Below are 16,987 nucleotides of genomic sequence, written 5' to 3'. Positions count from 1 at the left end.
AGTTCAATCATTCTTCTGGCAACTGATGGTTTCAGCGTGGTCAGCTTTTGTCATCCTTCTTGAAGACCACTCCTGTTCAATTATTTCTAAAAGACACGAAAGGAAATCATTATATCAATACGATATTCAAACGGTACTTGTGGGACTTTGTCCTTTTGAAGTACCTAGGATGTTCTTTTCCTCCGTCTGTCACAGAGCTTGTCCGTATTGGATATAGCAGAGGCATATGGCACAAAACCCGTTCATCCTATTTTAACATCAAACCTCTGAAATGCTGAATACTGAATACTGCAATGTTTTTACATTCCGTTCAGCGAATTTCTCTTTTTTTCACTTTCACTATAGACTTGCATATCCTTGTTATGTGTATGTAAACATGCACGATACCAAGAAAAACCTTAGACGTTTGTTCCTATTCTTGTTTATCAAGTGTGTTGGGTATCACCGTCTGGAACTTAGTGACTTTACTGGAATTTACTCTCTACACTTGTAAACCTTCCCTTTTAAAAACGGAATCTGGTGTTAGTAAGAAACGCGTTATGCTCCAAAGGTCCAGAAAATGAACACCGTGTTGGTTGCACTGGTTACACTTTGTTTGTTTGTTTGTCTGTTTTTAACGCCCCCCACACATCTCCCAGCTATATGATGGCTTTCCGTAAATAATCGAGTATAGACTCCCAAATCTGGAGTTTGATGTCATGATCATAGATCTACGCAACTGATATATGACATGAATCGACTAAGTCTTCGAGCCTGGTCAAACAATAGTCACATCTTACAAGCATTGGGTTGTTACAGAAACATGGTAGGCTGACCATAATGATTTGTTTATTGTTTATACATGTTGCTTTATACATAGAGCCCATACATAGAGCCCATACATAGAGCCCATACATAGAGCCCCATACGCCCGTCAGGACATAATGAAAGCAGTAGTGGTAATTCTAGCCATATATTTGTTATAGCTAGATGGCAGTTACTACTTGTCAGTTGAATAGTCGCTCTGACTAGTCCATTGGCATATCCCCTATGGATAAAGTAAGGAAAATAATCTGTTTTAATTTGATACATAATTTATAAGATACTATTCTCAAATCCAACTGATAGATTCGGGCAAAGTATGCACGAAGCCTTTCCGTACCACAGCGAAAACCTAGCAAATAGCATTTGTCAAACAAATGTAACTAACACTGTTGTGTTCACGAAATATGAGACACCGATTCAGATTAGCTGTTATATAGGCGACAAACGTCTTTCCATGTGAAGTTAAACACATAATTGATGAGTATGATCGTGAAGTCAAATACAGCCTAAACAACAGATTACATCTGTAACTGCGGAATGCAATGTTCCTTGTCCTTTGAATCAGTGCTATTTTAGATTAAAAAGGTTAGTTCTTTTTGCATGACGCTAAGTGCTCCTATATACAATTCCCATTTGTCTTCAGTTGATGCAAATGTAAGGTGTTTGAAAATGCCAAGGTCATTACCGATATGTAGGATACCCGTCTTGACAACATCTTGCCAATGTGATGACGTATAAAACTTGTGTGTATTAAGGCTGACATTTTCCTTTGTCCCTGGACAAGGCGGAACACCTACGGGGTAGAGTTAAAGCAAACAAAAAAAAAATGCCTAAGAAATAGTGCTTCATTCAAATGGAAAATTGTTCCCTTGGAGCGATTGGAAAAAGTGATCTGGTGCCGCAGCTGTTTCTTTTCCAAGAGATCAGTGAATGTCAACCCTTCTAAAAAATCATCTTGTGAAGAAAGGCCTGGCCAAGCCATGTTGAACTTATCTTCATGGAATGCTCCAGGGGATGGTCGAAATAGAACATGTAAACGAGCATTCTTGTTTATATCGAGTTTCTTTCCTCGAGAAATTATGCATAAAAGTGCCAGTATTACACTGTCGAAAATAATTCAGAATTTCTATCAACAGTTGTACTTCTATTTTCAGTGTTATAAATATGTGATATACAATTACAATAATTACAGAAAGTATGTTTTTGAAAGTGTTCCAAACTTCCTTTTATAATGTTATTTTTAGAACCTTGTTGAATATGTGTATGCTTATGTATGCGTTTATATTTTGGCAGTACATCAGTTGGAACTGACATTATCTGAAACACAAATATTGACCTGCTTCAGTTTTATGAAACTAGTCATTAACTGGAAAGCTGATCTCTACTAAGGCAATATATAGGTTGCAAACTTCCAACTGATGTTGAAATAAGTGTTCAAATGATTTCAATACACATTCTTTGTGTTTGCCTCCAGGTGAACAGGTCCTAAAATCGATAGTGATCATTTTGTCAAAGTGAGGCCAGTGTCCCTGTACGGAATCAACTCGTACTCTGTTATCTGGTTTCTCCTGACCACCAGAAGTAGGTCGTTGCTGAAGTGTCAAGATAGCATCTGGTATTGCTGGCTGTGATGAAGCACTTCAAAATGGGAATGAAAAATAGTGACTTGACCTTCGCACCGTGGGAGGAAACATTTGTGTACTAAGAATATGGCGAACTTGTCAATCACAGCCAGCTGAACTTACAAGACGATATAGCAATAGATGATGATTAATGTCTGGTTGTGATCCTTTATGTTTGGGAAGAACATATCATTCTTGAATACTGTGATGAGTTACTGCTGCTAGGATAAAAAAGGAAAGGTGTTCATAATGAAGACATTGCACTAATGTAACAAGGGTTGAGGTGACGAGAACCCTCATGTGCCCATCATTAGCCTATAACGTCTAGTCTTGTACGCGTTGAATACACCGTTGTAGTGTTAGGTTCAAGATGACGGAGCCATATATGACACTAAACTCCTTCTTACGTGTGTTCTCTTGTCTGGCGGTTGTGATCGCCGAGGGAGAATCTGTGCCGTTCGGTGTCTTATGAATGTCGTTGTTGCATATGTCGTTTGGGCGTGTGGCGGAGGGCGTCAAACAATGTACGTAACAGCTGCTGTCTCTTCCTTGCACTTCCACCAGGTATGTGCTACCAAAATGTCACCCGCAACCTTACTCCAACTTCTTGTCGACCTTCCGTGTTCAGTCAAGACCAATGTTCATGACAACGCCAGAAAAGAAACAAAACAAAACAAAACAAAACAAAACAAAACAAAACAAAACAAAAAAAACTTTGGCGTCACGGTGGTCTGCGTCGCGGAGGTCTGCCTCCCGAAGCACTGCAATAGTGTACGCTGTCCCTAATGCAATGGACGTTTTCGAAAGACATGATCTGCTCTTGTCCGACAGATCTAAGTCAGTCGTGTGGGGTATTAGGTTGTAGATATCGATACCACCGTCTAGATTCGTTACTTCAGGACACTTATTGAATACCCTGGGTACAGCATGCAGCAATTCTCATGTTTTCCAATGAAAGACGTGTTCAGTTAGTTTTACAGCTGTGTACAAACAAATTCCCTCGCTATCATGCAGGTGCAAATACACTGGCAACGGTACCCTGGCCCTGATGTCATGTTACTGCATTGTAAACTTGTGAGTTCAGCATTTGATCGCTACTGAGTCTATCAACCTTATAGAAGGCAATAAATGTCACCATATTCCGATGTGCTACAAATCGTTTATCCACTGGTGTCCTGCACAAATGTAAACGAAAAGGACATATAGAGATGTATGAGTGAGTGACAATCAAGCAGCGTCACGGTCAAATTTCAGACACACCTGAGGCTGATATCATGAGCACTTGTCAAAAACATGCCTTGGTCACAGTAGCCTAAAATGATAATAAGTGACCACGCATGCTACTTCCCACTATACAGCAGACATCAAGATTCTAGTGGGTTAAAAAGCTTCGACCTACTGGACTTAAACATATTTACTGAACAACAACAACAAGAAAGATATTTGCATGGAATTATTGACATATTAACATCTAAAGGCAACACCGAGTCTAATACAACTTACCAAATGTGAGGGTTTATTCAGAATCAATGTTTTCGTCTAGTTTGTATGAGAGAAGATTCTGAAAGCTTTCTGAAAGAATGTATGCTGAAACTGGAAACTGTTCGATAGATCCCACCAGTAGCACACTTAGATTTGGTCGTACGGATGTTTCAAGCTAATGGATAGATATAATATTGACCTCAAACATTAACTACGTGTGAAGTAGGCGGCATTTCGAATCCAGAGAAACTCGATCCTGGTATCCCAGTCATTGTGTTCCCCTAGAGATAGATTTGTGCAAGACTCTGAAATGAAGCTTATATACTGCAATATCGAATTGCACTAGTTAATCGTCACTCTACAATATAGTGGTTGTTATCAGAGGCATAACGTAATCACTTTCAAGAGCCCCTGGGAAGGCTTTAAAGTCAGCTTCATTCCCTTCAAATAGCCTCATCTAAATGTCTTCGATAACGCTCCAGACAGTTCGTACCACATCTGGTACGATAATTGTTGATAAAGAGACATTGAATATGAAATTTTGTATTCATAAATAACCTGGTATAAAAGAAGTTGTCTGGAAACAACATGAATGTGTGAATGTGTGAATGTGTGAATGTGTGTGTGTGTGTGTGTGTGTGTGTGTGTGTGTGTGTGTGTGTGTGTGTGTGTTGTCCAAAAAATGTTCGTTCAGACAACTTTGGGGTGATAGTGTATTTTTGTTGTTTGATACACAACTTAACGATTCTTTGTATATATCCGATTCTGGTCCATAAAATCCAGTGATTGATTCATGACCATGTGTCTACTAACCAACTGAGATACCGTTACTGCTGGCTGCTTTATTATGACATGCATGGGTTGCTGAAGACCAAGTGCAAACTCGAATGGTCTCTAGGTCGTGCAATTAAAATGGCAGTGTGGGCATCCAAGGGCAATTTACAACAGATATAGATATACATTCCCCAGTGTTTCGAAATATGAATAGCCGACGGAAAAAAGGGGGCTTTAAAATCACTGCCAACGCAGAAACGCTTTATGCAATCGTAAAACATCACCTGCGTGTGTCGAATTGCAAATCGAGATATCTGCTTCTAGTATGCCAATGTGAACACGATGAAAGACTTTCCACATGCGTAGCAATATGTGTAGGAAGAATTACAGTGATTTCTTCATGAACTAACAACACACAAAAGTAGCGAATGTATGAATTAGTATACGCATATTCTAATGTTGACAACCTTTGTTTCAAAACGTCACTACGAAATCTGCATTCATAGTGTGTTTCGGCAATTTCGCAAGCTCTTGAGATTTACCAATGAGTTTGTTGCAAAACAATAGGACGATTCTTAAACCTGTCATAAATAGAAACGACACAGTTTATGGTCTTTTTTATATATTCGAACGTGTCTGTTGCATTATTCCGGATATAACATGAGGACACTAGTTAAAATGCATGCATCGGCAGATGAAGAGATGACCGGAACTTACTCAGGTATACTCTGGCTTAAATCCCAACGAATGCTTTTCACTTAAGTATGGTACTTGAACCCATTTTTAAAACTCATTAGTAGTCATACCCATGTTACCTTAACATACACAACGTAACCCCGGCCTGAAATATGCTCCAGGTCACTGTAAAGGACAGATCTTACTGTGCCCAGAACAGCGACCCAAAAGCAATTTCTGCCAGCGCCTGGCCATGACATTTACTCAAGGGTAATCGATTTTTCATCAAATACCGCTTTCAATATCATTGACACTTTGTAGGGATGGTGTCAAGTAATAAACAAGGATAGATCAGATGTAACCTATTTTCTCTCTGTAATGTATTCTGGTACTACTGCTTCTTTGGGGTCACCCCTTAGCGAGTATTAACCCTGTATGCAATAGACCCATAGAGGTGTTTGACAAAAAAGAACTAGAGTGTGTATAATCTGTTTGCAGTGAAAACGTATCGGAGAATTTCACATGAAACAAAAACGTAAATCGAATAAAGTGAAATTAAGATCTTTATAATGTTAGTATGCCAAATGAACATTTGAATATCAGAATTCGGTTCAGCTTAGGATAAAAAGTCTTTAGTAAACAATTATAGATTCAAATCGCTATTATTGGTTTGTGCTGCATGGGTGTATGCATATTACATGAAACACCGATAGGAAACATGGTTGGTCAAAGTTATCGCTCAGCCCAATCACTGTTCCAACTACTGCGCCTACCCCCTCGTAATACAAACCGATAACAGTGATTTCAATCTGTCAGTTAGTTAATTAGGAACACGGTTATTTACCAACACGTCATAAGTGGTAACTATACGGAAACTGATACACACGAAAGACATGAAACATTAATTCACTGTTTGATCACAAAGCGGCAAAAAGTTCTCTTCCTTTGGTCAATTTATTTATGAATTTATTCGTAAATACTACATACAAACTGCCACAAAGTCGTTTTGAAAATGGTAACAATTTTGTAAAAAATGATTTATGAAAATTGTCCATAGACAGTTGTGAAAATTGAAACTTTCCGGTTCAAAATCTTGTCACAAATTATGCCACCGGGGGAGCCTCTTTCCCTGAGCTGTATTCAGTAACAACCATGGATGAGCCATTGAAAAAAGAAATATCAAGTTATAACCATTGTGGAGAGGCACATTACATTACAACATTTAATGTATTTGTTTTATGGGTCGTTTGTTCGGAAGACTGTAATTGTCATTGTCCTTTCATGTCAATTAATTTGTAAAATGGTATTTACTTTGCTGCAAACTGTCATTTTGAACGAACCGAGAGATTATAGGCATGGTTACATTAGCATGATTATTAGCGTGATTATTTCACTGTATAGCCCCATGACAGGCTGACATATATCAAACCTAGTAAGCTGGGAAAGAACACATTGCTGCACTGTGCCTGAACTCATGAACATTCATCATGAACATCTACTTACAAACTTCGTCATCATCATGCGTGACACTATTCATCGGAAAATTCTATGTTTTGCATACTGTAACCATGGGAACAAACTACAGATATTAGCTAATGATAAATCTGTAGAGCTAATTATCAAAAAATAGTTTTAACAAATGATGCGTCGGCTATTCATGATGCACTTTTGTGTCAGTTCTCATGTGAGTTCAGAGAAGTAGTGACAAAACATTTTATGGGATATCGATCATTTATGGTGACAAGTAGGTGATCAAAACATTATCACTCAGAAGCCATCGCATGATGTCCAAGATTGGCACTGCCATTATCTACAATTACATAGTGGAAATACATTGAACCTCGTGCCGCTGATTATGGTTATGGTGGCTATAAAGCAGCTTTTTAACACTGTCACTTCTAATAGTCTTTCTAATTTGTGGCCCAGGGATAATACATTCCACATTCCACAATTACGACGCCCATATTCAAACAAACACACCATTCATCACCCTCTTTATTACATCTAAAACTCGAATGGACCAAAATTTGTTCATGTATATAAACTCTTAATCTATTAAACAATAATATTGTAAACGTAAAGGATGTGATTACTTTTGTAAATAGCTTTAACTATGTTATTTCGTCATTACTTCATGTTTTGCAATGTAATTATCAGTTTTAACAATGCCCCATGACAGCAGTTGCCATGGGTGATGATGACGAGTGGTATATTATACGTCCATTTGACACGTGATTGCAGATGTGACAGACAGGATCAGATTCTAAATCTTCTGTGTTGATTTTTACAGGCCCCAGGTAGTGAGCGACCAGCACAAGGATGAGTGATTGGGGCGTTGCACTGTTGGTCATCGTCATCTGTGCTGTCGTGGCGGTGGCAGCAGCAGTGTTGTTCCGGCTGTTCGGCATCTACCATCTTGCAGCGTGTTTCGCCAGTGACGAGGAGAAGGCCGTGTTAACGAAGAACGAACAGGGGAATGGTTACATGGTGAGATGATCAATGGGTTTTAATCAATTTGTGGTACAGGTTAATAGGCTAATAGAAAGTTCATAGCATTTACTGTTCTGTGAACACTAGTTACACCAGCTATGTAAGCAAACCTGGTTTTTACAAACATTTACACAGAAAAATCGTCGGAACAGCAAAGTGGTCAGTTTCGCCCCCAACAGAAGCAGAGACACAAGTCTACCCCGCGGCACTCAACGAAAAATAAACTGATTATGAAGCCTGAGTTTAACCAGCGAAAGCCGTAATGCAACAGTCTGATCTGTAAATGCATTATGGCATGATGGACGCCGACACGCCGCCGTGGCCTCTCAATATGACGCAAATACCAGGTGTTTACAAGGAAAAACATCAACAATTAATATATGATGAGCATGTTGTACACGTGTGTATTTGGCCGTCTTCCATTAGAAATGATCATCACTTTCCCGTGAAAACTTCTCTTTAAATGTATAAATGATCAAACACCTATTGTTTCTTGTGTTTTCTCGACGTATATAAAGATTTTCCACCAGCTGTATCAACAGTAATGACGAATGTGTCTGTATTGATTGAGGACAGGAGTAGATAAGCAGAGCACTATGTATGAATCTTTGAAAGTTTAAACACTGCAATCAGTGAGGAACGGGATCAACGATTTGTGTCAATTTGCCTGGGTTACTGGTCTTTTACGCTGCAAGTAGAGAGAGAAGATACGATGTTTGCTCACAATATAAATTCTACTTGAGATGTATTTCTCTGGACAGATTCAGTAATGCAACTTAAATAAAAGCTGGATACTGTCTGAAAGGTCGAACGAACATGCTCAGTCAGATTTCACTGAGTTCAGATCGTTCTGAAAGGTTGCTGTACAAAAGCAGACTATTAATGTAGGACCACATAGCGTGTAATCAGATTTTTCCCAATACTGCGAGGATGCTGTGTTTCGGTCAAAAATGCAACATGATGAATCGACATGACACATGTAACACGTATGGATATAATACACATCTTTCATCTCAGAACACGATCTGCACAATACCTCTGTCGAAGATACGATGTTGTCTTCGTGTAGTAATATGTTTTGTATTTATTTGTACGTAGGATACAAAATAACGCCTTAACTAAACATCACTGCATTGGCCCATTTCAAGAGCAAATCAATACCATTGAACCGATAAGGGGCTGGTCTTGTCATTTACACCAGTAGTTCCAATTTACATGTTCTATTTACACGTCCTTTAGTAATACGAATGCATGCATTTCTCGACAAACATGTCTTCAGATATACGTAGTTCTAGCTGGAACTTGGCTCATGATCAACACACGTCCTATTACGAAATATCTCATTACTGGAAACTCCCCTGTCTGGCAATCCCGTGTGATCTCTGCGGATCCCTACCCTGCGATTGAGGGTCAGGTTGGCGGAGTTCCGTGACGGGACAGATCCCCTGAGTAGACAATCTTAATTAACAGAGTTGTATCGTTTTGGGATCATTTATGCAATGCATCCTAGATGCGGCCTTCTTGCAGCAGAAGGGAGCAACTCGACTCCCCAAGGACGCAAACATCTCCAAGTCCTTCGCATGAATTGATCAAAGAAGCAGTAAGACTACGTGTTCAAGGATGGGAGACTGCTACAGTATTTGTTTTCTCCGTTGGCAGGTGAACCATTCCGAGAGCGCTGAGTTTGTTCTGGACACGAGTGGGAAGTTTGTACAATATGACACTCTGAACTCGGACCCCAAGTATCTCAACCTCGAAGCGGGCAAGGTAGCCAAACAGGAAAGCGTTGAACGGACCAGTCCAGTATCCGTTGGGACGAGCTCCGTCAGTAAGTCGCCTGCAATATCTCTTTCCTGGACATTAACCTTGGGTCTTGTGCAAGTAAATCTAAAATGACGTCATATCACGTTTCCATTTTTAGAAATGATATGTAGAATAACATATTCATTTTGATTATCTTTCAAACAACTAGCAACATTTGTCTTTCCTTGTTATGATGCTGCAATGTCATTAAATCGCTCCTTTTGTAGATTGTAACTCAAAGCTGGTACAATACATTAACCCAATGTCATTAAATCGCTCCTTTTGTAGATTATAACACAAAGCTGGTACAATACATTAACCCATCAAACTAACTGAAGGTCACTGAATAATTAACGTGATATATACATAGAAGGTTCGGGGCCTACCCTCACATCTCTATCCCCGATGTAATGCTATCTAGTATTGGGAACGCCAACTATCCATGCAGCACGTTGATACGTGTATATAAGTATGTAGGTCAAGTGCATGAATCAGCGCATGGGTAATATCCCAAACAATGTATCTGTTACGTCAGGAATGGCCTTGGCGATGGATGTTATCGCCTCGTATACCGTAATAATACCTACAGTCACTGGGTCAAACGGGATCAATACATTTCAGTCCCAACACATCCTGTGCCGACTTCGGAACGTTTATTTGGCACCATTCCATGAGCTTTATGTATTGGATACTACTGGTAGGATAAATAGGCGTTATTTACAACCGCCAATACATAATGTAAACACGTCAACGCTACACATGTTTTGTATTATTATAAACTGTAATATACAGTACATCGGAACGGTATGGTTGAACCTGGTATATTAGATACCGTTCACGTACACGTGTTGATGTAGTAGTTCGTCTAAGATAATATTAATGCTATTTCCATTCCTCAAAAATGCCCATATTCAAAACCTACACGGAGTGTGTTGCGTATTATGCAATGCATTAGAAGTACGTTCAACATTCATTTGCTTCCACAACGTGTCTCACGCCTCTCTGTGAAATAAATATTAGATGAATCATTAATTATTTTCTCAGTGGAAATTTGATTGTTCGGCGTCTGGTGGTAGTAAACAATCATCGTCGTAATCTCTGAAGACCAATAACGGACTGTTTCAGGTGCTTAATTAGGCTGTCTGTCATGTAAGTGAATATAGGTAGGGTCAAGCATAGCATATTGAATAATCCATTAGCCACATGACCGCCATTAGTCCCTGAATAGTACAGCAACAGCAGAGTAATGGATTGCGTCTTGCTCGATTTCATTTCAAATATCGAAAGCAGCAGTTACATTGAATATTATCTGATACAAAAATGTTTTTGATGTGTATGTCCAAAAAACCTTTCATGCTCTCGGTGCTGATTACTGACATTCAACCTTTGATGAAGAATATAGTTTTTCGAATTTACAATACCAAAAAGTGGAAAAAGTGGAAAATTTCTCTAGTTTCATAGTTATCGACTGATTTTATCGACTGCCCCCAACCCCTCCCTTACCTCCACCCCTTCCCAACACACACATGCACGCATACACGCAGATGCATACGCATACGCACACAATGCTATCCTCTTGCAACACTTACACGCCAATCAGATTGAAGTACGCGCGTTGGTTGTATCCAATGTCATATGAGACTGGAGTTTGTATAGATGACACATGGATATACTAGTACTTACATGTCCTTCATAATGCAACTATACATGTCCGGAAGCAGCACTGACGTCAATGACATTAATGACTCAACCCTGGGGGGTTCGAATAGGTTTCACTCAAGCAACGTTATCGTTAATGGATTTGTCATTATTGTTATCATCCTCAAGGACAAGGGTAGATACGGCGTGATATCAAAGATGAATTAACCTTTATAACCTACGCAGGACAACGCCAGAATCGAATCTCCACCTGTCCAAAGAGTCAGTTGCCTTTGGTTACCATCTGGTGACCTTACTGATTTTCAGTGATTGATTCATACAAATGTTACCGTGAACTTGCCATTTTAAATCACGCCCAATGAATGACGAGGAACACTTTTTTTTGTTAAGACAACTTGTTTTAGCAACAGAAGTTGTCTAGCATCTATTGCAATACAGAAGTTGTCCATGAATAAAGTGTCATACCAGCCACTGCCATTTAAAGGAGCTATACGTCCAATGAAGAAACCGTTTCTGAACGATTTTTCTACTAGTATCGTCTGCCTATATGACATGTTTTAGAGAGTGATACGTATCTTATTATATCATAGACAGTCAGGGTAGATATTGCTGCCAAATGTTAATGTCTTTTGACCTTGACCTGTCATAGTTCCTGCATAAACGTGTACACGTTCTCTGATTCCAGCGTCAGATATTGACTTCACCCATGCCGGTATACGCCGAGCCGAGTCGTGTGAGAGCGTCGCGTCCGACTCATCTGTCCTTGAGATGCAGCCGGATATGCCAAAAATTGGGCAGCTTGAGTTTGCCCTGGAATACGACAGGTATTTCACTTTTGTAACACAGTGGGTATTTTTATACAGTTGACTTTAAAGTGTGATTGAAACAACATATGTTACGTTTGGATAACACTTTGTCTGTAAAGTACAGATTTGGGTAATTTGTGGAATCCCATTCCGGATTTGAACCTACACTCTTACAGTAAGTCTTTACACTTTACACTTGCCTAGGATAACAGGTTCGTGATTCAGCCTGTCACATCCATGTTTGAGGAAGCTGAGGTGGCTGAGTGGGCTAGATCGCTGTGTGCTGGCGATAAGATGCCGTACTCGGAGAGTGTTGGTTCAAATACCGGATGGGATCGAACCCAAATAAAGAACTAGAATGTGTACTTTATTGTGAAAGCCTAATCCCAAATATAACATGCTGCATTTGAATTTTGAATGGCGTTGTGTAATACGGGTTGTGACTCAAGGAGCTAATTCAAAAAGTCATGCTCTTTTAGTAACTCTTGGGAGATTCTTGTATGTCCATCAACATCAGGCACCGCGTTTTACAGTGCCCAACTGGAGCCTCATGTCTAGACATGCATACTTGCAAAGATACTATATGGCTATTTCCAGTCATATCCACCGGATACAAAGCTGCTTTATGTCATCGATTTCTTATAAAAGAGATAAAGTCAGTGTCAAAACGATTGGCATCTAGATGTAGATGCTGAAATATCCTTTGTGTTACACCTTGATATCTTTTTACAATAAAAATGGTCATTGATTACGTACCAATCATGTAGGCAAAGCGTGTAAGCACATTTACAACTGCCGTGATGGAGTTTTAACATTGACGTGTGTTTGCCCTCGACGTAAACGTTTCCTCTCAGGTTTGGAAGCTCTATGTTAACCCGATACTTTTTAAGTACTGAGATTGACTGGACCTTGTTGGTATGAGAAGCTTCTTGTTATACCAGTCGTGCGAGTAATGCTGGAGGGTGAGACGGATGGAAAATAGAGACATATTAATCATGTATTACCTTTCATTCAAAGTACTGGGAAGTTTGCTGGATTTGAGATGTGCTTGGTTTGTGAAGTCCTTTTCGTCTGAGATGTGCTTTGTTTGTTAAGTCCTTTGTTTGAGGGGAGCTTCATTCTGTGAGTCATTTGTTTGAGAGGTGCATGGTTTGGGAAGTCCTTTGTCTAGAGGTGCTTAGTTTGGGAGGTCCTGTGCCCGAGATGTGCCAGGTTTGCAAGGTTCTAATCATTCCATGCCGTCATCATTTCACTGGTGGTTTGTCTGATTCCTGAATGTCGTCGTGTTCCTGCAGTACAAATGAGTGAGTAAGTGAATTGGAAGACAAATCAAACATCAGAAGTTTGTATACATCAAATGAAGAGGAAGGATACCTTCATAACAGAGTGTGATAAATAACGTAAAAAATACGTTTGCGACAACCACGCAAGTGCTCAAATAAGGCACACATACACACACACACGTATATATACTGTTTAAGTGTGTGTTCTACACTCGTAAATATACACATTCTGCATTCTGTTTTACAACAGTAACCTATGATGTAGAAGTTGCATGAATATTTACAAAAGAGAGAACCCTCGTTGGCAGAGGTGGACACTGACATCTGCATCATGTTGTGTCTGTGCCAATGTTGCGGCTGTCTTAAAGAAGACCACTTACAGAATACCAACAAACATAATCTAATACTCCGTATGGCCCTAGACTGTCACGTAAAGGCGAATTGTATCACGTAAAAATGATTTCTACATTTGCGAAAAGCTTGTTGTTTTGAGTATTAGATGACACTTGCAACAGAATAAAGAGAGAAAACTTTCGTTGCTAAAACTTGACGCTTATCTTTGTTGAGAAGAGACACCTTTTCGACGAAGTTCGAGAATGTTTCTGCAAGTTTCCAAACTGAAAAAAAACCAACACTTTTCTTCAACAACACGTGTTCGTTGTGTGGAATTCGAGATATTTTCACAATCAATACCCTTTTCAGTTCACAACGTCGATTATCACAGTCGACAATATAATTAAGACAACCAATATCGTACCGGTATTTACAAGAATAACAACTCAATTTGCTGATTGAAGCTAGCCCCAAATGTCTTACATATAAACGGCGGCTTACTTTTTCATATATTTTTTCATGTTTTGAAGGGAGGTCTCAGAGCTGATTATCAGCATCATCCAGTGTCGGGATTTGGCCGCTAATCAGTACTCTGGCACTCTGGACACATTCATCCGTGGAGTGTTGCTTCCTGACTCCGGAGCCAAGTTCCAGACAAAGGTATGTCTCGACACTATTTGTCCATAGTTACTAAGCCATTGTTGACGGTAAATAACGGTTGTGTTTACGACTGTGGGTTCGTGAAGATTGTCAAAGTTCCAGAGGGACAAGACGATTCCTATCTACCAGCAGACACTTATTTGAAAAATCTTGTTCTTAAAACACATCCACATTGCCTTATCGTACATTTCATTCTTACTTTTGGTGAGACTCTTTTGTGGAAAGAGCACTCTTTGAATTCAGAAATTATGCATCGTGAACATGTGTTGTTCTGGTGTTTTTGTTGTGCACATGCGTGCACCGTTATGAGTTGAACACAAACGACAAATGCTAATTTCATGTACTTCGTTATTAATCTCTTGGACGTTTCTGTTACCCGATGACATGGGAAACATGAATAATGAAATTGTTACAAGTAATATCACGTAAATAATAGCTACCAAATCATCCAAAAAGGTTGTAAAGAAATATCTTTTCTGAGAGAATACTCAGTTTTAAGATTCATGAGATGAATAGCTACCAAATCATCAAAAAAGGTTGTAGAGAAATATCTTTTCTGAGAGAATACTCAGTTTTAAGATTCATGAGATGAATAGCTACCAAATCATCAAAAAAGGTTGTAGAGAAATATCTTTTCTGAGAGAATACTCAGTTTTAAGATTCATGAGATGAATAGCTACCAAATCATCAAAAAAGGTTGTAGAGAAATATCTTTTCTGAGAGAATACTCAGTTTTAAGATTCATGAGATGTGGTTTAAAAATCACTATGACACTGTTATAGCAGCTGTTCGCGAAGAGCTGTGACTATCCTGCTCCAAAATAACATCATATACACATCTACTGATTATCCAAATATTTGAAATATTGATATGTTTGCACAACCATAAGAATATCTGCTGGTCCATTGTACGATTGCGTTGCTTAGTGTCGGTTCATAAGATAAACCATGACGTAGACAAACACATAATTCTGTTAAAGGACCACTAAACTCAATTTTTGGGTACTCTTTTTATCACTGCATATGAAAGACTTTTAAAAAAAACAACTTGTGGTTAATTAATACCAAGCGCTTAAAAGTTGCCAAAACGCCGTCTGCTTCTCTCTCGCCCGCAAACGAAACCGCAGACAGGTTACGTAACCCTGTCGCCAGAGCCCTACAGTGACGTCATTGAAGGAACGATTTCTAGTTAAATGTATAGAAAATGTGTAGGAAGCTCGTCATTTTGCTGATTTCTCGACGTCACCAAAGACATGCCGAATTGTTGTGTTGCCGTCAATTGTTCCTTGGGGTCGGGTGATGGTGTCGCTATGCACAGATTTCCACCAGACTCTGTAGTTTGTGCTTAAATTGCCTGTAAGTGTGTGCGACGTGAGCTTTGTGGAAGCCTGTGGTATATACTAAATCGGATGGTTCGCCCCCAACCACGCTTCCAGTATAGAAAATGGAGTTCAAGTTTCATCGAGTTTATAAAATGAAGACTGCTTACTACACATTGCTGACCAAAAGGATTTTGCATGGATATATCGCTTTCTTCCTCGGAAACGAGTTTGTGGTCGAAGTGACAATATTATCGTAAGTAATATTATATTGACCCCTTATATTGACCGATTCCAAGACTGAAATTGTTATGTTATAAGCAATGTCATGTGAAACCCTAATGTCCATCAACAAAATACATATTTTACTACCAGTAGAAAGTAATTTTGGTTTTGTAAGTCGGTGAAAACAAACTTAAATAGCATTCATCCTCAGACAGGGTGCCGCCATTTTTGAAAATCGTGAAGTCACGGACTAAAGTCCGTTAGAATTATTGAAATTATGATTTGTTCTCATCAAGTTAGAAAATCAAAACTATTTTTACTGGTAGTTAAATATGCATTTGAATCATGGCCAAAAGGATTTTGCATGACACAACTTTTAACATAAGGACTTCTTCCAAGGAAGAAAGGTGGGGGTCGAAGTGACATTTACATTGCAAGCAATGTTATATTGACCTCCACCTTACTTCCAAGAGTGAAATTGTTATGTTATAAGCAATGTCATGCAAATTCCTATTGTCCATCAATAAAATGCATATTTTACTGCCAGTAGAAAGTAATTGACCTTTGTAAGTCGGTGAAAACAAACTTAAATAGCATTCATCCCAAGACAGGGCGCCGCCATTTTTTGAAAATCGTGAAGTCAAATTCATTTGAATTAATGAGATTATGTATGGTTTGTTCTCATCAAGTTAGAAAATCAAAACTACATAAATATGTATTTGAATCATTACCAAAAGGAGTTTGCATAACACAACCTGTAACATAACCTGAGCGAGGTCGGGGTCGAAGTGAAAATTTCTTCACTTGCTAAATTTACTTGGTTTGTAACATTCACTCACCAGTATGTAGACACTTGTCAATATACGTCTTTATGCTTGGTCTCGTAATCCTAATTACCTTATAATCATACTTGCATGCATTTGCTTGCAACTTAATAAAAAGAAACGATCTGCGAATGTAAAACAGGAATGTAATATGTAGACATTTCATAGTTTTCCTATATGAATCATAATTCGCCCGCACGCCCTAGTGTATGTCGTCTGCATCATTACA

The 16,987-nt window shown here is 39.0% G+C and overlaps 1 protein-coding gene across 1 annotated transcript in view; it reads left to right on the top strand.

Moving 5' to 3' along the window:
* The window catches only part of LOC137287373 (synaptotagmin-12-like), a 43,579-nt gene that overhangs the window by 10,902 nt on the left and 15,690 nt on the right, over window positions 1–16,987 (top strand). Inside the window, exons 2-5 of the mRNA XM_067819632.1 lie at window positions 7,648–7,844; window positions 9,507–9,675; window positions 11,995–12,133; window positions 14,262–14,391. Coding sequence (XP_067675733.1) covers window positions 7,677–7,844; window positions 9,507–9,675; window positions 11,995–12,133; window positions 14,262–14,391 — 606 coding nt within the window. The 5' untranslated portion in view covers window positions 7,648–7,676. The remainder of the gene's footprint in view (window positions 1–7,647; window positions 7,845–9,506; window positions 9,676–11,994; window positions 12,134–14,261; window positions 14,392–16,987) is intronic.

Source organism: Haliotis asinina, chromosome 6, assembly GCF_037392515.1.
Source record: "Haliotis asinina isolate JCU_RB_2024 chromosome 6, JCU_Hal_asi_v2, whole genome shotgun sequence".
Lineage (NCBI taxonomy): Eukaryota > Metazoa > Mollusca > Gastropoda > Lepetellida > Haliotidae > Haliotis > Haliotis asinina.
The sequence above is the reverse complement of the archived record's forward strand: the minus strand, read 5'-3'. Positions and strand labels throughout refer to the sequence as shown.